Source organism: Geotrypetes seraphini, chromosome 5, assembly GCF_902459505.1.
Source record: "Geotrypetes seraphini chromosome 5, aGeoSer1.1, whole genome shotgun sequence".
Lineage (NCBI taxonomy): Eukaryota > Metazoa > Chordata > Amphibia > Gymnophiona > Dermophiidae > Geotrypetes > Geotrypetes seraphini.
The window spans coordinates 232,384,855-232,408,851 of NC_047088.1; the positions used below are offsets into that span (position 1 = coordinate 232,384,855).

Sequence of the window (23,997 nt, forward strand, 5' to 3'; positions counted from 1 at the left end):
GCTTTTTTATCGCTGGCCGTGGTGGTATTATCTGCAATGCTCTTAGGAATTCTATGAGCATTGAAACTTTTACCGCAGCAGCCAACGATAAGCCTAACGTAGCTTCATAAAAGTGTGTGTGTGTGGTGGAGGGGGGGAGGGGGGAGGTAAGTGAGGTAGCAATAACTTGCCTTAAGGGAATAATGCATGATATTTGCCTCTTAAATTAACATGCATTGCAAATAATAAGATGAAAAAATGCAAATGCATGCAAAACATTTTATATGCATATTGAATAGCACAGCCTGTATTCAGCTTTACAAATTGCATTAATATTTGAAAAATACTGCTTATCTAATATGTGCTCCTAGGGCAGTTTCTTTAAGTGACCCCCCCCCAAAAAAAAAAAAAAAAACCCACACAAAAAAAGACCTCTCTGATCAATTTGAAAACCCTCAATCTAAGTTCTCCAGATCCCTGGTCAATGTTCCTCATCCTGTAAGCACCTAAGGCCTACCTCACCAATCCTTGATATCTGGTAGAATAGAGCAGAGTGATCTCCAACTTCTGCTAACCCAGTTTCAAAATGGTATCTGTTGAAGCCTAGTAGAAATCTGAGGTGGAGTGGCTCAAATCTCATGGTAATAATTCTAGTGGTCAAAGCTACAATATAAGGGCAAAAGGCCAAGTTGTGCTACTTGATTTGCATAACAATATTGGAGTGCTTGGCATACTTTGCATCTCATTATTATGTGATGAGCTGTATGTTTATTTAAACTAACATGCATTCCAATAAAATAATGTATGATTTTGACATTTAACCCATGTTAATAGACAAATGTGTTATTCCCTTAAAGTAAGTTAGTAACTACCCCCTTCCTTTAGCAGCTTGACCCCCCTAGCAGTAGTACTGTGAGACTACCACTAAAGGTTAAGAGATGTTGTTTTGAACCTGAACATAAGAATTGCCTTGCTGGGTCAGACCAATGGTCCAACAAGCCCAGTAGCCCATTCTCACGGTGTCCAATACAGGTCACTAGCACCTGGCCAAAACCCAAGGAGTAGCAACATTCCATGCTACCGATACAAGGCAAGCATTGGCTTCCCCCATGTCTTCTCAATAACAGACTATGGACTTTTTCTCAGGAACTTGTCAAACCCTTTCTTAAAACCAGCTTCGCTATCCACTCTTACCACAACCTCTGGCAATGCGTTCCAGAGCTTAACTATTCTCTGAGTTTAAAAAAAAAAAAAAAAATTTCTTCCTATCAGTTTTTAAAATATTTCCTTGTAATTTCATCGAGTGTCCCCTAGTCTTTGTAATTTTTGACGGAATGAAAAATCGATCCACTTGTACCCGTTCTACTCCACTCAGGATTTTGTAGTCTTCAATCCAATCTCCCCTCTACCATCTCTTTTCCAAGCTGAAGAGCCCTAACCGTTTTAGTTTTTCCTCATACCAGCCATAACTGGCACATTCTGGAAGAGCCACATGGAGAAAGAGCCACTGGGGATCACTCCTGCCCTGTTAAACTACTGTAGACACCAGGGTTTAGTGGAAGTAGGCTCAGGGGGTCTATATGGTGTTGGGGGCATTGATTGAGGATCTGGGAGCATGGAGAAAGCCCTGGATTAGGAGTCAGCAAAGTTTGGGGAAGGGTCTATTCAGAAAGGCCTTTGTTGGAGGAAAAGGGGATGGGGGTGGTGGGTTTGTGTTTACTGTTCTTTGAGCATCGAGTGATATGTTAGTGACCCAATGCTCCCAGTGAGCAGAATACCACTATTTGTGAAGTTGATTGGAAGCTGTAGTGCTCCTTTAGCGTAGGAGTTACTAACCTGTAGTAGTCAACTAAGCTATAGCAAAATGTGTATTTTACCGTAGCTTTATTATATCCCCCTAATATGGCTAGATGTTCTTTGATAAACCAGATTTAAGTAAATTTTTAACATTCAAAATACATGACTGCTACACTCTGCAACAATCTACAAATGGCTACATTGCTAATTCAGCTATTCCCTGTCCTAATATACGAGTGATTATTACATTGCGTCACATTTCTTCCGTGATATTTTGAAACCTTTGAAATCGAGTCAATGCTCGGTTTGCGAGGCACGATTTGCTTGAGTATTTTGCTCGTCTTGCAAAACACTCGCAAACCGCATTACTCGCAAACCGAGGTTTGACTGTACATGTCTCAGATCAGTTGTGTTAAACTGTTTCTTTTTCTGAGACCTGGCCAGAAAATGAAAGCAAATCTTGCTGGTGGATCAGGAGAAGATCCAAATAAACAAGTGGATCATACTATCTGTAAAACACAGTGCGGGGCATTTTTGATAGTGCATCTAAGTCCGACTTTGGACGTATCCTGCAAGATGCCCAAATATTGGGGCAGGGAAACATCTATTTTCAAAACTGCTAGACGTCCAAATTTTTTTTAATGACCTTTTTGGACTTCTTGGCCCTTAGGATGTCTAACTTTAGGGCCATTTTTTAATACAAAAATGGCCATGTTCAAAACATCCAAATCCAAAACCATTTGGTCATGGGAGGGGGGCCAGCATTTTAACGGACTGGCCACGCGGACATTCCAACAAAGCAGTGAGGAAAGAACAAGCTCCGATCCCGCCTAGGGAGGAGCGCGGCCAAATCGGCCGAAGCCGGAGCGATAGGATGGGAGGTGGGAGGGGGAAGGGGGGAGAAGGAAGGGCCAATCAACAAAGAAGTGGGGGGGGGGGGTGTTAGGGGACAAGGGTGAGCGGAAGGGAGGTCGCCCTTTCGACACGGCGATCCCGAGGGAGAGACGCGGCTTCCCTCCCGCCCACCCTTCACTACTGTCGCAGCCAGTCTGGCAGGTAAGCACAGCATATGGATAGAAGGCATACATCTTTACAGTGGTTAAGACATGGGGCACGTCGCCTTGCTTGGACGGCAGGGAGGCCAGGCCATGATCTTCACAGCTACGTACCGCTGACGAGGGGACACCTCCTTGAACGGGAAGGGTCCGGTGAGCCGGGGTTGCTTGTACGGCACCCCACATTGTGCGGGGATAGAGAGGCCTATGCTGTTCGCCTGATCATCGGTTGGTTATATGTTGCCTGGTGATGTACCTTGCGTGTTATGCCATTGTCAGAAGTGCGGTTACAGTGTACGGGTCATCACCGTTCATGCTTGATTATTATGTTCAGTTGATAACAGTTTGATGTAATTGTGCTGTCATGGCTGCGGCCAAATAAATTCCACATGAGTCAATAAATGCCTGAGTGTCATCATTGTTCCACGCTAGTCCATGAAGGGTAAGAGCAACAGTGCTGAGTGCACGATTTGCCTGCTGTGAACTTCACATAAAGACTGCCAGGTACATATTTCACCAGAACCCCTTTTTAGTGTATGATGAGCCTTCCAAAAATCCCCCCAAACCTACTATAAGCACCTGCTTATCCCCACCCCCAATGGCCCTTATGGTTGCTGGCATCCCCTATATGGAAGTAAAATAGGTTTTGGGGGGCTCACACGTAATACCATAAATGTAGTGGTTAGAGTGGTTAATGGTCCTGGGTCCTCCTCTCTGTGGTGCACTAGCCCACCTGTTTGTTGCTTTACTAGGCAGGTGATGCTTATTCTAGAGACACAGGTATGTACTGTTTCATTTACATCTCTGCGGGGTGGGAAGGGATCAGTGATTACAGGGGGAGTATAGGAGACTATACTTTAATCTCTCCAGTGGTCATCTGGTCAGTTTGGGTACCTTTTTGGCCCTCATTCACTTTTAAAACAGGTCTAACTCTGAATTTTCAATTTATTTGATATACCGCAAGTACAACCACAGTTAGTCTAAGCGGTTTACAATAATAAATTAAAAACAAAAAAATTAAAAAGACATAACGAGGGAGGCAATAAACAAAAACAAAAATACAACCAACATACAAACAAAAATGGGGATAAAGAAAGGGAAGATTACAATAAAAATAAAAAAAAAGTTGGAGAAGGGAAGGAGTGCAAAAATGGGAAGGTAAGTCACTGTGAAATTCAGCCCAAACAATTAACGATATAAGCAAAGAAGTAGAGAAAAAATGGTGATCCATAGCATGAGTAAAGTAAGGAAAAATGTCAAGAGAGGAAAGCCAAAGAAAAATAGTATGACTTCAATTGTGCCTTTAAAGTTACAAAAGATTTTTCGATGTGGAGTTAGTAGGGTAAGGAATTCCAAAGGTAAGTCATAATGGAGAAAGAGGAATTCCTATGAAAATCAAGAAATAATTGCCGAAATGAAGGGACAATCAGTAACTGTTGCTAAGATGAATGTAATGTTCTTTGTGGTGAATATGGGACCAGAAAACTATATAGGAAAGAAGGAAGACCACTAAATAGTATATGGTGAGTGAGAATATTGTATTTGAAAGGAATATGATAAGACACCGAAAGTGGCGTAACGTGATCAAACTTAGAACAGTGGTACAGTAATCTGACTGCATTGTTCTGAACTAACTGAAGCATGTGTAAACTTAATAAACTTAGAATAGCATTATAGTAGTCGAGTTTGGACAAAGCTAAAGAATGCGTGAGAGTGCGAAATGAGCTAGGGTGGAGAAATGAGCAAATAGATAAAATTTGGTGCAGAGCATAGAAAGAAGAAGCTACCACCTTAAAGATATGTGAATGAAAACTTAGGGTATTATCTATCTCAACATCTAAGATTTTAGTCTTTATTGAAAATTTTAAAGGAGCTCCGTTCATAGTGAAATTTAGAGCATTTTCTGAAAATATTTTTTGAAGAAAAGAGCAACATTGCAGTTTTTTGGGAATTAACCTCAAGCTTGTTTATTGTAAGCCAGTCTTCAATAGTGTCCAGTTTTATTGAGATAGATGAGTATGATTCAGGTGAATGAGTTTCTAGTAGAATAAGCTGGATATCGTCTGCGTAAATATAGAATGTGAGTCCTAGACACTGGAGAATAAGGGTAAGAGGAGTGAGAAAAATATTAAAGAGAGTAGGGCCTAAAATAGAACCCTGTGGAATACCAGATTTCATAGGATAAGAATAAGAAAATGTAGAGGAATAATTGACAGAATATGTGCAGTTAGTCAAGTATGATCTGAACCATTGGAAAGCTTGACCTGTATGTCTTCCAAATGGTGGAACAGTATATCGTGATCCACTAAAAGGCTGCTGACATGTCCAGGAAAAACAAGACAGCATCACGACCACTATCCAGTATCTGCCTTATATGATTTAATAATCTCTGTTGAATGGTTTGAATGAAAACCAGTCTGACGAGGATGTAAGACATTTGTGTTTGTAAGAAAATCCATCAGTTGAGAAGCAACTGCTTTTTCTACAATCTTAGAAACAAATGGCAAGTTGGAAATGGGCCTATAGTTAGCTACAATGCTTAGATCTGAACTGTGGAACTTCAGAAGTGGAGTAACAACTGCTTTTTTTCCGGTCTGAGGGAAAGTCGCTAGTAGAAAGACAATTATTGATCATGGACAATTACAGTTCAAGAAGCGGATCAATGATGCGTGATAAAAATGAAGCGGGGCTGTTGATTTTGTATATGTAATTGATGCCCTGGACATCTTAAAAAAGCTTTATCCCTGCAAGACATCCAAGTGCTAAGCCCACCCAAATCCCATCCAAACCATACCTCTTACATGCCACCTTAACATTTAAACATCCTGGAGGTTGAATAACCTGCAATACATCTAAAAATATTAGTTTCAAAAATTGGCACTTGGACATTTTGGTATTTTGGTGTTTAAAATATCCAAATGCCAGTTTATGCCATTGTGGGACATTTTTCTCTTTTGAAATCGAGGCCTAGTGTGCGGTAAAAAGTGGTCTTAGCATGACCTTAACGCCGGCCTTTCTTGTGCACTAAAGTCATTTTTGCCAAAAGAATAAAATGACTAAATTTCCTATTTTCCCATTAATAGCCAAGCACTTATTTTCCCATTAGCACATGAGCCCCTAATGCCATCTATTTTGTAGGCAGTAGGGACTCACACGCTAGACCTGCACTAATCAGTTAGCATGTGGCAATGCTGATGCTCTAAATCAGGGGTGTCCAACCTGTGGCCCGAGGGCCACATGCGGCCCCGTGAAGTATTTTGTGCGGCTCCAGACGAGGGTAATGCAGTGTTTTACTCTGCTGTCCCTGGGTGTTTACCATCTTCCGGCTCCCTCCTCTGTCTTGCTGCAGTGTTTGCGCGTTTGTGCAGCCACAGAAACATTTTTTTTCGGCCAATGCGGCCCAGGGAAGCCAAAAGGTTGGACACCCCTGCTCTAAATGATCTGCATAGATGTGCCCACTCTCAATCCCCTGTCCTGCCCACTCTGTGAAAAAAAAAAAAAAATTGTAAAACATTTAACTTGCGGTTTGTGCACGCACATTCTGATATGACCATGGGACATCTCAGCTATGCCATTTTAAGCTGCGGTAAGCACACATTAGTGCAGTGGTTCCCAAATCTGTCCTGGGGGACCCCCAGCCAGTCAGGTTTTCAAGATATCCCTAATGAATATGCATGAGAGAGATTTGCATATAATGGAAGTGACAGGTTCGCAAATCTCTCTCATGCATATTCATTAGGGATATCTTGAAAACCTGACTGGCTGGGGGGTCCCCCAGGACAGATTTGGGAACCACTGCATTAGTGCTTAGTGCAGTTTTATAAAAGGGCCCCCATAGTTGATGTGGATTTTGCTAAGTTAGCAGATCTTAAATGGATTAACACTGTAGATATAAAATATAAAGTGGCCATTTACAAAACAGAAAAACATCTAAAAAGCAGCATAAAGTGGCAGCTGGATGGGGGGTTTTCCCGCCTAAACATCCAAGTCACTATTTTCTAAACCCATTTTTTTAGACAGTTTTCTATGCGGTTCATCAAAATCTCAAGGGGGCATGTTGGTGGTGTATTTGGGGCAGGATAAGGGTGGGCTTTAGATTTGGATGTTTGTCTGTACAAAATTAGGTGTTACTATAAAGTGTGCCTAACTTTTGTAGAATTGCTTCTAAGCACCACACTACTCAGTGCCTATGTTTTAGGCATTATTTATAAAACTGGGCCCTAAATATGAAGCAGTAAGTGCTTCCTCTATAATATTTTTGCAGCTCTAACAGCAAAATTAGTGCAGGACCTGCAAAAGATCAGGAAAAAGCTCTATTTTGGGGCTGCATGGGAAAGTCCCCCCCCCCATTAAAACTCGCTAAACCTATAATTGTGGAGCAACAACTAGGAAGATACAGGGCTCCTTTTATGAAGGTGCATTAGGGCCTTAACACGTGGAATAGCGTGCGCTAAATTGCCGTGTGCGCTAGCCGCTACCGCCTCCCCTTGAGCAGGCGGTAGTTTTTCTGCTAGCGCTCGCTATTGCGTGCGCTAATCTGGTGTGTCCGTTAAAAAACATTAGAGCACTTTCGTAAAAGAAGCTCACAGTCTCGAATGAATAAATATGTGATGTGTGTGTGTGATAGTGTTCAGTAAGTAAATTATGTTGAAGAGAATGAAGAGTACGAAGTTGTGTATAAGGTATTAAGTAAATTTCTAAGTAAGATGGAGTTCCATTAACTCAAGTTTTAAAGACATGGCTTCTCTAGTTCTTGACCTACTGCTCTAGCCATTAGGCCTTGCCTTCATTTTGTCCCATTAAATCATGACTATTTAAGTATTGTTCAGTACGTTTGTTCTTTACCGTATTTCCCCGCATATAGGCCGCCCCAGTGTATAGGCCACAAAAATGCCCACCATACATGTTTTAAAACTCTTAGATAAGCCGCCCCATGTTACAAGCCGCGGCTTATCTAAGAGTTTTAAAACTACATGGGGGTGGCCTATAAATCCCTCCCACCCCCGTATACATCCTTCCCCCCTGTAAATATCGTACCTTTCCTGCAATGTCACAGCCGCGGTACAGGGCAGGAGCGATCTTTTCAGCATCCAGCCGCCACCACACTGCTTCCTCAATGCCTGCGCCAGAAAGCAGCGCGGTAACGGCTGGACGTTGAAAAGATTGCTCCTGCCCTGCACCACGGCTGCAACATTACAGGAGGCCAGCAAGGGAGCTGTATTATTTTAAAAGGTACGGGAGGTCTACTAATGGGGTGGCTTATCTACGATGTCGTTAGCTAGGCCGCTCTATATAAGGAAGCTGCACCCATTGTTTGGATTGCAAAACCCATATATAGGCTGTGCCCTATATATGGGGAAATACGGTATAGTAGCTTCTATCAGGGATGTGCATTTCCTTGAAATGATACTGTAAATGCCAATAACACTTTACATTTTGTTTTGTCAGATTTTACTAGAAACAACAGCAACATTTGAAATTTTTGATTTTTTTTCCTGTTTTCAAAAATGTGTGCATAAATAATGAGCAGTAATGGAAAATAGCACATACTATTCATAAATAATAGGGTTCCTTTTACTAAGGTGCGCTAGCATTTTTAGCGCGCGCTAACCACGCACTAAATGAAAAATATTAACACAAGCTCTATGGAAGCATTAGCGTTTAGCACGCGCGGCATTGTAGCGTGCGCTAAAACCGCTAGCACACCTTAGTAAAAGGAGCCCTAAGCTGTGATAAAAAGTGACCATCATGCGCGCTTACCTGCACCATTCCTAATACCATTGGTGAAATGAACAGATTTTTCTATTTGCAGTATTAAAGGACAGCCATGGGCGATATAACAGTGGCCTTGCTAACTGAGCGAAGGATTTAAAGGGTAGCAGTAAGGAAAGAATTAATGAAGGTATGGGGGATGGAATGGTTTATTGAAGTTAGAGATAGTTAAGGAAGGGCAATAAATTATAATTTAATATTCATTGGAGCTCTTATTAAGAATCATAGAATACAGAGTTGCAGGGGAATGTTTAAGTCGTGGGGAAAATGAAAGTTCATTAGATAGTAGGGAAATAGCTGCTGGTGATTGGGTAGAATAGAGTAAATGGGGCGGAGATTTGTTGGACGTAACTTTGGGAAAACTTTTGGCAGGCTGATTTGGGAACCGAGGGTGGTAGGTGATAGGAAAGGTTCGGAGGGTGCGGTTTCTAAAAGATTTCCTGCCCTGCCCTCCCCTCCCCTTGCTGTTCAAGTTAATAGTAGTGTGCCGGTTAATTCTTGGTAGTTTGGTTGGTTTGGTTTATGGGGTTGCAAAAAGGGAAATTGTGTGGCGGAGTTTCAGTAATAGGGCAAACTTGAGTAGACCAGTCGACCTTCTATGAAAGCAAAGCGAAGTGGCAACCATTAATTATTAATGAAAGGTGAACTGCTTGTGTGTGAAAACCCCATAAGTGGTAGTGAGATCTTGATGACACTGCGGGTCTCACCTGAACAGAACTTGAATACAATTTTGAAGTTATATGAGATGAATATTTAAAACTAGATCATTACTAACTAGTGAAGTTAAAATTTATATAAGGGAAGGTTGGACTTGGAAATATTAGAGTTGTAATTACTGTTATATTACTTAATTCTTATAATTAATAATAAAGCTGTAGCCAAGTACCTTCCAACTTGAAAATGTGGTTAAGTGGTTATTGGTTATGAGTGTGAATGAAAGGAAAGCAAGTGTCAATGTTATGGTCACACGCTAAATTTCCCATTAGTACCTGAACCATTACTACAACTATTTTGTAAGCAGTAAGGCCTGTTCTGTATAGGATGCTCGGTCTCAGCAGCCATCTAAGCGGCTATTGAGAATTGTACATGGGTATCCTATATAGAATTTAATCTATCTTAATGGACAGATGCCTAACCCCACCTAACCACTCCGATTCTTTAACTGGTGTCCATGTTACAGACATTTAGAAAATCACATTGCTGTGGAGCTGATCGTGGCAAGGCCTAAGACTCCGATTGTCCAAATTGGCTTAAGACACCGATTGGTCAGAGTAGCATAAGACTCTGATTGACCAGATACCTAAAGCCACTCCCATGGGAAGGGCCTGAGGGATCTGGCCAATTGGAATCTTAGGCCACTCCCAGTGCATCCCAGAATGCACTAGGAAGGAGGCCTAAGACTCTGGTTGGCCCAGGTGCCTAAAGCCCCTCCTATGGCCTTTGGCTCCTCCGTGGTGCATCCTAGGATGCACTGGAAAGGAGAAGGCATGCCATTCTGAAGAGGCGGGTCTGCTGGTTGGAGGGAGTAGGCATCCCTCCGGCCTGCCTTTCTGTTAAAGGTCCGTGGGGAGGGGGTTGCCAGCAGGAGGAAGTGGGCATCCCTACTGCTGGGGATGTTTAGGGGTGCCAGCAGGAAGGAATGGGCATCCATCTTGCCGGTGGTTTTTTAGGAATTTGCAGCAGGAGGGATTGGGCATCCTTCCTGCTGGGGATATTGGGTGAGTGCCAGTAGGAGGGAGTGGGCATCCCTCCTGCGGGGATTGTTTCACAGTTTGTGGCAGGAGGGATTGAGCATCCCTCCTTCCGGGGATTATTTCATGGTTTGCGGAAGTAGGGAGTGGCCATCCCTCTTGCTGCGGACAGTGTGTGTGTGGGATCGGGGGTGGTGGCAAGAGGAAGTGGGCATCCCTCTTGCCGGCCGACTTGTGGTGGGTGGGGGGGGGTTTCTCTGCCACGGCTGCTGAGCTGATCATGGCAGGGAGATTTTCTTGCCATTATTAGTTTAGCAGCCACATCTATTTGAAATGTAGGCCCAGATTACAAAGGCCTACATTTCAGGCACCTATTTTAGCCCTAGGAAGACACCTATGGCTGCTTAAGCTCGCCTAAGGCCAATCCCATGCCCTGCCTTCAGCTAGATTAAGCATCCCTACGTGTCTCCCTCAACCGAGACAGATGCCTGCAATGTAGGCAGCCTATCTTGGATTGGTTTTTTTTTAAATTAGAAAATGTACATCCCGTTTGGCTTGTTAGACAGATGTAGGACGCCTACTGTCGACTACAATCAGGAAGCCATTTATAGAATTTGGCCCTAAGGGTTCACATGCTATCAACATGCTAATCGGTTAGCACATGGTAATATAGCTGATTAGCACAGAACATGCCTACTTTTTGACGTCTGACCTACCCCAGCGCTAAAAAATATAGATTTTAATTTTTAGTGTATAGGTAGCATATGCACATGCAAATCTTAATGTGAGGTACAGAGCACACCCTGCAGTAAGCACTGGTTGGTGCTTATTATAGCTTAATAAAAGGGCCTATGTATGCACTGCTTCCAAATGAGTGCACACTATTTCGGAAGAGTACACACTGGCTGAACAAACAAACAAAATCCAATAAATGACATGGGAAACTAACCAGAATGAAAATTGTGCTGCTACGTAACAGCATAGTGAACATGCAGAGAATTTTCTGTGGAAAAGCTTATCTGTATTATATAGCTACCTATTTTTTAAAAAATTATTATTATTATTCTGAGCGAACTGTCAGCAATGTCTTTAGCAGGTTACCTTATCAGTAACAGCCATCTATTAATTAGTGTCTTAATTGGATCATTTCAGATGTTCAGCCAATTGGTCAGGCACACAGTGTGAGAGGCCAGCTCCAAAGAGTAGCAAGTCTGACAATACCAGTACAAGTAAGTGCTTGAAATTACCACTTACGGCTGATCAGAGCACACTGATAAACTTAGAACTTGTGTTATGAACTGGTCCTATTTTAATGGAATCAAATGCAGTTGAACTAATGTTCTAAAGCCCACATGCCAGTTTTGGAAACCTTTGACAATATTTTGAAGGTGATTTTCAGCTACCATTTACTTGGTAAAAAAGATTGCCTGCAGTCTCCTCAACGTTAACCCTGCTAAAAGCATGAGCCAGGTTCCAAAAAAAGGATTCATTACTGGCACGTATTTGGATTGGAGACGGGACCTCTTACAAAGGCTGCATTCTCATAAGTGCACATTTTCCTCTTGACTCTGTAAACCTTCCCACACAATTTGATGCTCGGTGAGTAAACTTGAACATGTAGGTTATAGAATAGTGCCAGTTACACACATAATTTACCTCCCCCTTTACGAATCTGCGTTAGAATTCCTATGAGCATCGGAGCTAATACCGCTGTGGCTGGTGATTTTAAAAAGCCTAATTCGGCTTCATAAAATATGAGGTGGGTGTTAATTCTTTAAGGGCCCCTTTTACAAAGTCGCAGTAGCAATTCTCTTGCGGCATTTAGCGTTGTAATAGAAACTGAATGGGCTTTGGTGCACTTACGACGGGGGCTTAATCGGTGCTGACAATTAAAAATGTGCACTTCATAATTAACATAGATTGTGCTAAATTGAATGGTAGGCGCCTACTACTTTGAAATAAGTGCCTAATCCAAAGCATCTACCAGAAAGTAGATGGGTTACAAACTTAGGCACACTCATTTAGACCAAGAATCGCTAAAGTGGCATTGTAAAAGGGGCCCTAAATTAGCTAATTTGCATTAACAATAATTATTGTACTTCAACCCTACTTCCTATATTATGTGTAGTCAGTATATGTGTCCTATGCTAAAAGTCTACTAACCTAGTATAGAAGTGCATAATATTTTAACACCAATTTTTATTTGTGTTTTAAAAGCTTTCTTTTATTAAGGCTGTACACCGCTTAGAAATTTGAATTAGCGGTATAAAAAATGTTTTAATAAGCTTGAAACTTAAACTTGAAACATAATTAGCTATAATTGGTACTTATGGGGAATTACACACACAACCTCTGTTTGGAACTGTCCAACCGAAAATTTAAAAGTGGCTGAAAAAAAACATCTGTTTTCAAGTGCATTTGATACATAACCAACAGAACCCCTTATCCCAGTTATTAATATGTGTGCCTTTCTGCTTTACTTCTTTTTTCACCTGTGTGTCTTCCCTTTCCTGTTCTGATTTGTAGTTCCTTTCCTGCTTTTAAATTCTGTTTTTATTGTACACCGTTTTGCTGTACTTTGCAAAAGGTGCTATATTAAGATAAACCATAACCATACCTGTCCTTAGTTGGTATTATACAGTATAAATTGAGCGTGCAAAATCCATAACATGCAACGGCAAGGGGATATGGACCCGAGTGTGTCGGGGGGGGGGGGGGAGGAAGGAGGAGGGCGTGTCTAGCACCTAAGCATGGAAGTTATAGAATACTGTCAATTATGTGCCTGACAGCTACTTGGTGAAAACTAAACACACTGAGGTGAATTCCAAATGGAAAAACCAGTATCTTGTATAAAAAAGAACACCTCACAAACACATTAACTTGTCTCACAGTGACTGAAAAGAGCTCAGAACCGTTATCAGTAGAAAGACCACAACCGGGGTCAAGCCCTAAATGCATCTAGCATCACCCAATTTCCTTTTGAAATGTAACCAAAACCTCTGCATTTAGGGGCTTGACCCCAGTTGTGGTCTATCTACTGATAACGGTTCTGAGCACTTTTCAGTCACTGTGAGACAAGGTAATGTGTTTGTAAGATGTCCTTTTTCATACGAGATAGCTGTTAGGTGTAGGCATTTACACCAGCCATTAAGCTGCAGAAAATGGAGATGCAAAGCTCTGTAGGTAATTTATACTCCTGGCAGTTTTCAGCATGCATGCATTTAGAAGTTAATTTTACCAAGGACTTTTCACATGTGTATGCCAATTTATAAAAGTAAAAAGCTTCTTATAAAATTATCTCAAACATAAAAGTGTATGTGGTACACTTAAGTGCATATATGCATATGACTTTACTGCTTAAAGGAGATCCAGGGCACAGTATGGGCAGAGTTGTGATTAGCATGCATTTTATAAAATACATGCAAACTGATTTAGCGTGCGCTAATCGATTTAGAATATAATGGACGCGTTAGCGCAATAATCGGTTAGCGCACCTTAGTAAAAGAGGAGGATAGTTTAAATGCTAAACATTTACATCTGCTCCTGAGCAAGCGTAAATGTCAGCTAACCTCTATCTAGGCACTATTTCTGTGGGATTTATGCAGTTATTTTATAAACTAGAAAAACCCATAGTGGAATTATGTACTACTGAGATATCTTATTATATTTCCACAATCGATCCATGTTATTATAATTATTATAATAGTTTTTAAGGGGTAAAAAAGCCTCATAAGAATTCCCACTGCTGGGTCAGACCAGTGGTCCATCATGCCCAGCAGTCCACTCACGCGTGCGGCCCTCTGGTCAAAGACCAGCACCCTAGCCGAGACTAGCTCTAACAATGCACGTTCTTGTTCAGCAGGAACTTGTTTAACTTTGTCTTACATAAGAACATAAGAAAAGCCTTCACCGGATTAGACCGAGGTCCATCCAGTCTGGTGATCCGCACACGCAGCGGCCCATTTAGGTACCCTTGAGGTTGTTTTCCCCTATAACAGCCTCCGGAGAGCATTCCAGTTTTCTACCACTCTCTGGGTGAAGAAGAACTTCCTTACGTTTGTATGGAATCTATCCCCTTTTAACTTTAGAGAGTGCCCTCTCATTCTCTTTACCTTGGAGAGGGTAAACAATCTGGATAAAAAGAACAAGCTCCGATCCCTTATAGGGAGGAGCGAGGCCAAATCGGCCGAAGCCGGAGCGATAGGATAGGAGGGGGGAGGGGGAAGGGAGGGGCCAAGCAACAGGAAGCAGGGGGGGTGGGTTAGGGGATAGGGGTGAGCGGAAGGGAGGTCGCCCTTTCGTTACGGCGATCCCAAAGAGAGAGGCGGCTTCCCTTCCTCCCACCCTCGACCGCAGTCTGTTCCCTCACCTGGGGCGCCTCCGGCTCCCGCGGCGATCGGGTTCGGTGTCCTCTCCGGCGGCTGCACGCTGGTGTGTGGGACCGCCGCCCGCGGGATGCCTGCATGGGGGAGTTGGGCCGCTGCCGGGTGGGAAGTCGCCGGCCGGTGCAGGCTGTGCCGTGGGCCGCTGGCCCCGACGTGGTCGGGGGGTGGGTTGCGCCTGCGGGGAGATTGTCTTCTGCGGCCCATCTCCATGGGCTTCGCGGTGCCGCCACCGTCTCCGGCAGCGCGGCGCGCTGGGAGGTGGGGTGGCTAGGTTTGGGCCGCTCTGCACGCGGCCACTGAGAGGACCGCGGTCGATGGGACAGATCCGGGGACCGCGGTTGTCGGCCGGCTGCGGCAGGCCGCGAGCTCCCCCGATTGCTGTGCTGTGAAGCCATGCTGCAGCCGGCCGCTCGACTCTAACCGCCCGATTTGCGCTGAGGAAGGGGAGGCGGCCAGCCCCACCCCGGTTTTGTCCAGGGCGGCGTGCCTTCGTCTCTACAAAAACAAAACTTTTTGAATGGAGGATTCGGCTCTGGCGGCTGGACCTTGCCCCTCTCGTTCCGCTCGGATTCGGCTCTGGCGGCTGGACCTTGCCCCTCTCGTTCCGCTCGACCGCTGTGGGGAGGGGAGCCGATCCTGTTGGGGGGGGGCGCTGCTCGCTCGCTCGGAGAGTTTGGCGCCCCTCCCCCACATGGCCAGGCGGGACCGTGGCAGCTTGGGGGCTGTGGGTGGGTTCTGGTCCTCCCTGTGGATCCTGCCGGATCTGGCCACCCACGTGGCCCCTCTCGGCAGGAGCGCTCTGTTGGTAGAGTGGGTGGGCCCTGGTCCTCCCGTTAGATCCGGCACAGAACAGGCCACTCGCTGGCCCCTCTGTGCTTGGACCTGGCTGGGGAGTGCTCCATCGGTGGAGGTGCTGTGCCGGTGGCCCGACTAGGGAGTGCTCCATAGGTAGAGGTGCTGTGCCGGGGGCCCGACTGGACTGTGATTTTGTGTGGCGGTTGTGCTATTCATAATACTATTAAATGCTATGCTATTAGGCAATTATATGCTATCTACAGCTATATATGCTATTTAATTAAATGCTATGCTATTAGGCAATTATATGCTATTTAATAAAATGCTATTTAATGCTATGCTATTAGGCTATTATATGCTATTTAATAAAACGCTATTTAATGATCTGCTATTACGCTATTATATGCTAGTTAATAAAATGCTATTTGCTGCTATGCTATTAGGCAATATGCTACGCTATTAGGCTATTATATGCTATTTAATAAAATGCTATTTAATGCTATGCTATTAAGCTATTATATGCTAGTTAATAAAATGCTATTTAATGCTATGCTATTAGGCTATTATATGCTATTTAATAAAATGCTATTTAATGCTATGCTATTAGGCTATTATATGCTAGTTAATAAAATGCTATTTGCTGCTATGCTATTAGGCAATTATTTGCTACGCTATTAGGCTATTATATGCTATTTAATAAAATGCGATTTAATGCTATGCTATTAAGCTATTATATGCTAGTTAATTAAATGCTATTTGATGCTATGCTATTAGGCAATTATTTGCTATGCTATTAGGCTATTATATGCTATTTAATAAAATGCTATTTAATGCTATGCTATTGCGCTATTATATGCTAGTTAATAAAATGATATTTGATGCTATGCTATTAGGCTATTATATGCTAGTTAAAGGCTCTTATATGCTATGTAAAGGCTCTTATCTGCTATTAGCTGCCATTATATGCTATTCAGATCCCATCACATGCGATACCTACAACTTAGCAGCAATGCGCTCCTTCTCCAACTGGAGTTTCTGATGGCTTGAGTCCTATATTGTATTTTATGCATGATCCCAGAAGGAGGGCTTTACTAATATTAGGGCCTGTCTCGGGTTCCAATCCACGTATGCCTGTACTGACTGTCTTTATTCTTTAGTACTTATTATAGTCACGCCTGTTCAACGTAAGCCACGATCAAAACCAGCACTGCAGAAAAAGCCCACGGCTAAGAGTCAAAGAAAGACTAGGACCACAAGCATCACAACAACAGCAGTGGCTTCTATAGCGGCTTCTGCGGCCTTCTGCGGCCTCAACAGCGGCACCGGCTTCTGCGTTTCTACGGCTGCACAGCCTCAACAAGAACTGGCCGACTTAATGGCTTTGTTCCAGAGGCAGATAGAGCAACATGGGGTTCGACGTTTGTCCAAGGTGAGCCACCACAAGCTACTCCAACACCGACACATCCATTCACATAATATGCCCTCGCCTCTCACGGGGAAAACCATGCCCTCTGCTAGCGGTCAACCAAGGGACCATGTTACACTAGCACGAACTATACGGGAGGCACTGTCGCTCTTTGAACAGTCTAGGGCAAAACCTCCTTCTGAAGCAAGTAACACATGGCCCTACCCCCAGATAAAAGGGTATTATCACAGGGATATGTTGACCTCACTTTATGTGTATTTCATATATTAACTGTTTTCTTGCCTCACTTACTCGCTTCATCAGGACACGGCCATGATATCATCATTTCCCACCTTGCTTATGACCCTATTACCTGGAGTATGTTTCCATCCTTAGCATGTTGCCAGTGCAGAATGGGATGTAAAACGTAGGCCTTGAGTCCTCATTTGACTTCCTGGAATTTCTCCTCGACCATACCAGACCCTTATACGGGGATGCTACTGACAACAGATGTGGGTGCACCTCTTGTATTAATTATGTTCTTGCCTCACTCATTCTTCATGACCTACACGGCCAGGCTATCATTTATGGACCACCTTGCTGACGACCTTATTACCAGAGACCTTAGCAGGGCGACCAGCTAACATCACTCACAAGCATCAAGGAGATAGGAATGTGAATAATCCCTTACTCGGAAGGAGAGTCACCATCTGGGAGGAGATCGAACGCCACGTAAGCAGCTCAACACATAGCGCGTGTCTATAATCGGGGAGCGACATAAGGGTTGTTATCGGGGTTACACCGGATTTAAGTATACATACCGATACAGAATGGAGTTGTATCACAGGAGGTATGTACAGTACGATTCGGTGGGAATAGGCCTTGAGTTGTAGCGGAGAGACATTTGGTCACGAGGCTGTTTTTGTTGCTTTTGTGATTGTGATGGGACATGCCGCGGGTCTCAAAATAGTACCTGAGGTCGAGACCACTGCTCAAGATCTTGCTCACCCTAGAGTGGTAGCAAACTCAGTGATCTACATTCAGTTATTCGGGCAAAACCAGGGATCTACATTCCGTTTATACATCAGTGTTCGGGATGGAGGCTGCCTCGATTTTGTGTCGACAGGACCACATGGAATGCTGAAGGCCCTTCATACTTCCGTTTTACATTCCGGAGTTTACCTTAGGGTGTACAACACTTCAAGAAATGCTGAAGGACCTTCACAATTAGGGTTTACATTTCTTCAAGTACCTGATGGTTTGCGACATTAGGTCCCAGTATTTACTGGTCCCATATTCCTGTATTATTGGGTTGATGGGATAATGAGGGTTAAAGGTACAGGGTATAGGTACATGAGTACAAGGCACCTTGGGTATGAGTTCAACAGTCCATTATGTTCTTCGGTACATTGCCTGTGGAGGTTCCTCAGTACACTGCTGGGGATATGCTCATCAGTACGTTGGATATGTTCATCAGAATGTTGGTTTGGGGAAGTTCATCACTATATGTTTATCAGTATATTATGCTATTTCGTACATTACTTGCGGAAGTTCCATATGTTTCATCAGAAGGCTTATCAGTGCATTGGCTTGGGGAAGTACAACTGTATATGCTTATCATTGCTTTGGAGGCTCATCAATACACTGGGCTGGCGAAGTTCAACAGGATATGCTCATCAGTACATTGGATATGCTCATCCATCCACAGTTAGGCAATAAAAGTAGATCCGATTCTTTATCCTCAGCCTGCAGGCTTTCCCATGCTACCTTATTGTTTGTCCTCATCCAGCAGGCTTCCCCACACTACCTTTTCTGGTCCGATTGTTTATCCTCAGCCAGCAGGCTTCCCTGCACGACCTTATGTACCCACGCTACCTTAATAATAACTTTATTTCGGCATACCGCATTGTGGTCCGATGGTTTATCCTCTGCCAGCAGGCGTCCCCACACTACCTTAATAATAATAATAATAACTTTATTTCGGTATACCGCATTGTTGTCCGTTGGTTTATCCTCTGCCAGCAGGCGTCCCCACACTACCTTAATAATAATAATAATAATAATAACTTTATTTCGGCATACCGCATTGTGGTCCGATGGTTTATCCTCTGCCAGCAGGCGTCCCCACACTACCTTAATAATAATAATAATAATAATAACTTTATTTCGGTATACCGCATTGTGGTCCGTTGGTTTATCCTCTGCCAGCAGGCTTCCCCACACTACTTTATTGTTATCCTCAGCCAGCAGGCTTCCCAACACTACCTTATACGGATGGCTTCCCAACACTACCTTATACGGATGGCTTCCCAACACTACCTTATACGGATGGCTTCCCAACACTACCTTATACGGATGGCTTCCCAACACTACCTTATACGGATGGCTTCCCAACACTACCTTATCTGGTCCGATTGTTTTACTCAGCCAGCAGGTTCCTACACTACCTTATCCTCAGCCATCAGGTTCCCACACTACCTTATCTGATCCGATTCTTTATCCTCAGCCAGCAGGCTTCCCCACGCTACCTTACCTGGTCACATCTTATACAATTTATACCCAGTTAGTAGGCAAAGCTCCGAGCTCTCACACAGCCGTGGAGATAACTCGCAATAGACCGATTGTTTATCCTGAGCCAGCAGGCTCCCCCACAGTACCTGATCTCACACAGCCGTGGAGATAACTCGCAATAGACCGATTGTTTATACTGAGCCAGCAGGCTCCCCCACAGTACCTTATTGTAGTCCCTTATATACCCTGCTTAGATCTCACACAGCCGTGGAGATAACTCGCAAGAAATGCAATACGTACTGGGCAAAATTTATGCCCGCCTGCAATAGGACAGCTGTCTGCGTCGGTACCGCCTATTCACCAGTTCAATACAGGATGTTGTCATTGAGGCTATGTGAACCTGCGGGGCCGCAGCCATGACACTTGGGGGGAACCCGCGATTAGCGAGGTTTCGCTATCACGGGTAGTGGCAGGTAAGCACAGCATATGGATAGAAGGCATACATCTTTACTGTGGTTAAGACATGGGGCACGTCGCCTTGCTTGGACGGCAGGGAGGCCAGGCCATGATCTTCACACCTACATACCGCTGACGAGGGGACACCTCCTTGAACGGGAAGGGTCCGGTGAGCCGGGGTTGCTTGTACGGCACCCCACATTGTGCGGGGATAAGGAGGCATATGCTGTGCGCCTGATCATCGGTTGGTTATATGTTGCCTGGTGATGTACCTTGTGTGTTATGCCATTGTCAGAAGTGCGGTTACAGTGTACAGGTCATCACCGTTCATGCTTGATTATTATGTTCAGTTGATAACAGTTGGATGTAATTGTGCTGTTATGGCTGCGGCCAAATAAATTCCACATGAGTCGATAAATGCCTGAGTGTCATCATTGTTCCATGTTAGTCCATGAGGGGTAAGAGCTACAGTGCTGAGTGCACGATTTGAGCAAATAGCAAATAAGTAATTTGGCTGCTCAAAGTTTTTTGAGCTGCTGGTTGTTAAAAGTTTTGAGTTACTTGTTTGCGACTTTTTGACTTACTGAGGCTACCTAAAGATGAGTCTATAATAAGTTCAAGTATAACACAATCAAGTAAAAAAAAAATTTTTTAAGTATATAAATGAAAACATTTAAGTTATTAGACAAATTATAGAATAAAAGGAAAGATTGGTTTTTTTGCCTATGATCTGATTGGGAGCAAGTGAATTGGTCATGTTTGAAAACCCAACTGGGTTAATTGCTCCATGTTCTGAGGCTTTTTTACCCCTTAAAAATGTAATTATAATAACATGGATCAATAATAAGAACAGAGTAGATATCTCAGTAGTACATAATTCCACTGGATTTTTTTTTTCTAGTTTATTGCACAATAATAAACTTCTCTTTATTATGACAGGGGTTGCCGTACAGCTTATTTTAAGGAATTGGAAAACTGGGATAGATTGAACTTTTGATGGGAGTCTCTCTGTCATGTTTTTAAAATGGAATGTATTATAGCTGTACAACAGGGACATTTCAAAATGTTTCTGAAGATTAGGGAGCCATTGACAAAGTTTTGCAAAGAGTGATTGTTGATTTTGCTCTTTGGTCATACACGTCCAGGGTGGGTTGGAACATATTTTTAATTTCTTAATTTGAGTGTTCTTTTTGAATATAATTATGGGGGGGGGTTTCATATAATTATGGGGGGGGGGTTGTCATAGATTACAATTTTAATTGTATTTAAGTGCTTTTATAGTATAATATGATTGTATTATATGTTGCACTTACTTATGGCTTCAAAATGAATAAAGATATATAAAAAAAAAGAAAGGCCTTTACCATACCAAGCCAATTTTCCAATTTTCTTTTGTTTTATTTTTGCTGGGTTTGCTTAATTTTTGCTATTTTTTTTTTCTTTCTTGCTTTTCTTTCTGCTTTGATACTGAAATTGTGTAGTTTTCCATTATTTTGCCTTCTTGTAGGCCTATACTATGCAGGGTTCTCAAAGTCCCTCTTTGAGGGCCGCAATCCAGTCGGGTTTTCAGGATTTCCCCAATGAATATGCATTGAAAGCAATGCATGCACATAGATCTCATGCATATTCATTGGGGAAATCCTGAAAACCCGACTGGATTGCGGCCCTCAAGGAGGGACTTTGAGACCCCTGGCCTATAGTATTCATAGTACACCTCTTTCTTTTCTTCATATTTCTGAAGCATGTATTTAAATAATTCTTACATAGATACTATAATTAGATTGTGAGCCCGCTGTGACAGAGAGGGAACATTTTCTAAGGATTGAAAATGTAAACCCTAATTTCTAATGTGTTAGGGCTCCTTTTACAAAGCCACATTAGCGGTTTAACGCACATAATAGCGCGCCCTAATTTGCCAACCGCGCTAGCTGCTACTGCCTCCTCGTGAGCAGGCGGTAGTTTTTCAGCTAGCGCGCTAAAAAAGGTGCGTGCGATAAAGCTGCTAACGCGGCTTCGTAAAAGGAGCCCTTAGTGTTGTAAACCACTTAATACTCATGTACAAGCAATATATCAAATATACTAAATCCAATCCAATCCACTTCTAGAGGCTCCCACTTACCTCGACTTCAGAAAAACACTCAAAACTTATCTATTCAACAAACAAGCCCCGTAATGCCTCCTCTCCGGAAATACCTGGTCACAAGCTCGACCCTTTCCCCCCCACTTTATTGATCTCTGTCTTCCAGCTCCCCTACCCTCCTCCTTCTTCATCAGCCAAGTTCGGCTAAAGTTGTTGTAAATCCAATAAATGGTGGTAAATCGGCCAGTTCGGCCCTGCCCCCCCCTCTATTGATCGCTTTCCTCCTTCTCTCCTTCCCACTTCCGCTTCTTCAGCCATGTTCTGCTGAAGGTGTTGTAAATCCAATACATTGTTTGTAAATCGGCATGTCAATGCGGATCCTAATGTAATTGTTGTGAACCGTCTAGAACTCAATGGGCATGGCGGTATATAAGAATAAAATTATTATTATTATTATTATTATGAAGCCTATAGGAACTGTATGGGCTTTGGTGCATTTACCGTGGCAGCATCACTACCGTGGCTTTGTAAAAAGGGGTCCTAAGAATGTCATTTACTAATGGGACCTGCAGCAGATAGCACATGTTAAGGTCATTAGCACATAATAACCATTAGCAAATAGCCACCTAAATGATGAATCACTTTACTGTCTTTTGACTTTAGATATACAAAAAAATGGGATCTGTGCATTATCTTTGTAAACTCCTTCTAACAAACATATACTCGGTTATGAACTAGTGATATTTTGCATGCCATGATTCCATATTCTATCCCCTCTACTACCACTGCATAAAACGCTATTTGCTGTTGGGCCAGCATCATCCTTTCTACATGGAACAATATGCAAAGAATATCTGGACCCAATTTAGTTGATTATATTAATATTCATCACGTTATTCTTCTTTTCAGCATTCGTTGGTAAAAGTTATTTGAATTTACTTTTTGGCAGTTCCTATAAGTCCTTGAAATATTAAGAGAGGCATTTAATGAGCATCCTTCATCCTATGTTTCTGCAGGAAGTATCGCGATCATTGTACCACTTGTCCTCCTGGTGACTTTGATCACTACTTTAGTAATTGGGCTGCTACTATGTAGAAGAAAGCGAAGGTAAGAAAATAAAAATGTTAGTGCATAATGTGCTAGGTTGTTTGACTTTTCACTTCTTGAAAGAGGATAAGCTTGAATTGTCTCTACAGCCTTCAGCGATTAAGCAATCTCCTTGATAAACCTGCACTGCAATTGGAACACATCAGCTCAGCCGGCTGTGCCGTGTAGTATAGAGGTCATGCTAGGCAGAGTCTGCTGGGTTCTGTATAGGTCGCCCAAAGTTGGCCGTGGATCACAGATCTGTGCATAAGCCAATTTAGTCAATAACCCAAAAATTATTAGCATTAATAAACACTTAATTGGCAGTAAGTAGGTGTTATGTATGGATCCGTCCTATGCTGTATTCTATAACATGTGCACCTAAATTTCATACTGTAGCTTACAACTCCAAAGGGGGGCGCAGAGTGTTCACAGAAATTAGGCATGGTTGGCTGTGAGCATTTACACCAGCCTCTGGTGCGTTTCAATTAACGGTGCCAATGCTAATTAAGTTAGGCACCTAGATCGGCTAGGTACGCCAATCTAGGCGCCTAACTTCTGCCACCAATTATAGAATCTGGGCCGAAAGCTAGCATTCTGTAAAAGTCATTCCACGTAGAACGCCCTTTACAGAATACTAGCTTAGTATGTATCATCCTGGTGCCTAACTTTGGGTGCCATTTGCTGAATATCCCAGTATGTGTTGATTTGTTTTACATTATATTACATTACCTTAGTGATTTCCAGATTGCACTTCTAGTTTTATTGTAAATATGAGTAAACTATGCTACTTTTAGGAAAATGATAAAAACATGCCCGTTTACTCATGCATTTAATGCAAGAAAATATATTTTAATAACATGTACAACCAATGCACCACAAATCACTACAGCCTCAAAATGTGGTTATTAGTTTTATTAACATATACAAATAAATATTCCCAAGCTTGCAAACTTTACCACTTGATCCTAGTTAGTCTGTCTTC

The 23,997-nt window shown here is 42.9% G+C and overlaps 1 protein-coding gene across 1 annotated transcript in view; it reads left to right on the forward strand.

The window, feature by feature from the left end:
* Positions 1-23,997, forward strand: part of LRP1B (LDL receptor related protein 1B) — a 1,445,547-nt gene that overhangs the window by 1,399,803 nt on the left and 21,747 nt on the right. The window contains exons 86-87 of the mRNA XM_033944130.1: positions 11,447-11,523; positions 22,943-23,033. Of these exons, the coding sequence (XP_033800021.1) occupies positions 11,447-11,523; positions 22,943-23,033 (168 nt within the window). The remainder of the gene's footprint in view (positions 1-11,446; positions 11,524-22,942; positions 23,034-23,997) is intronic.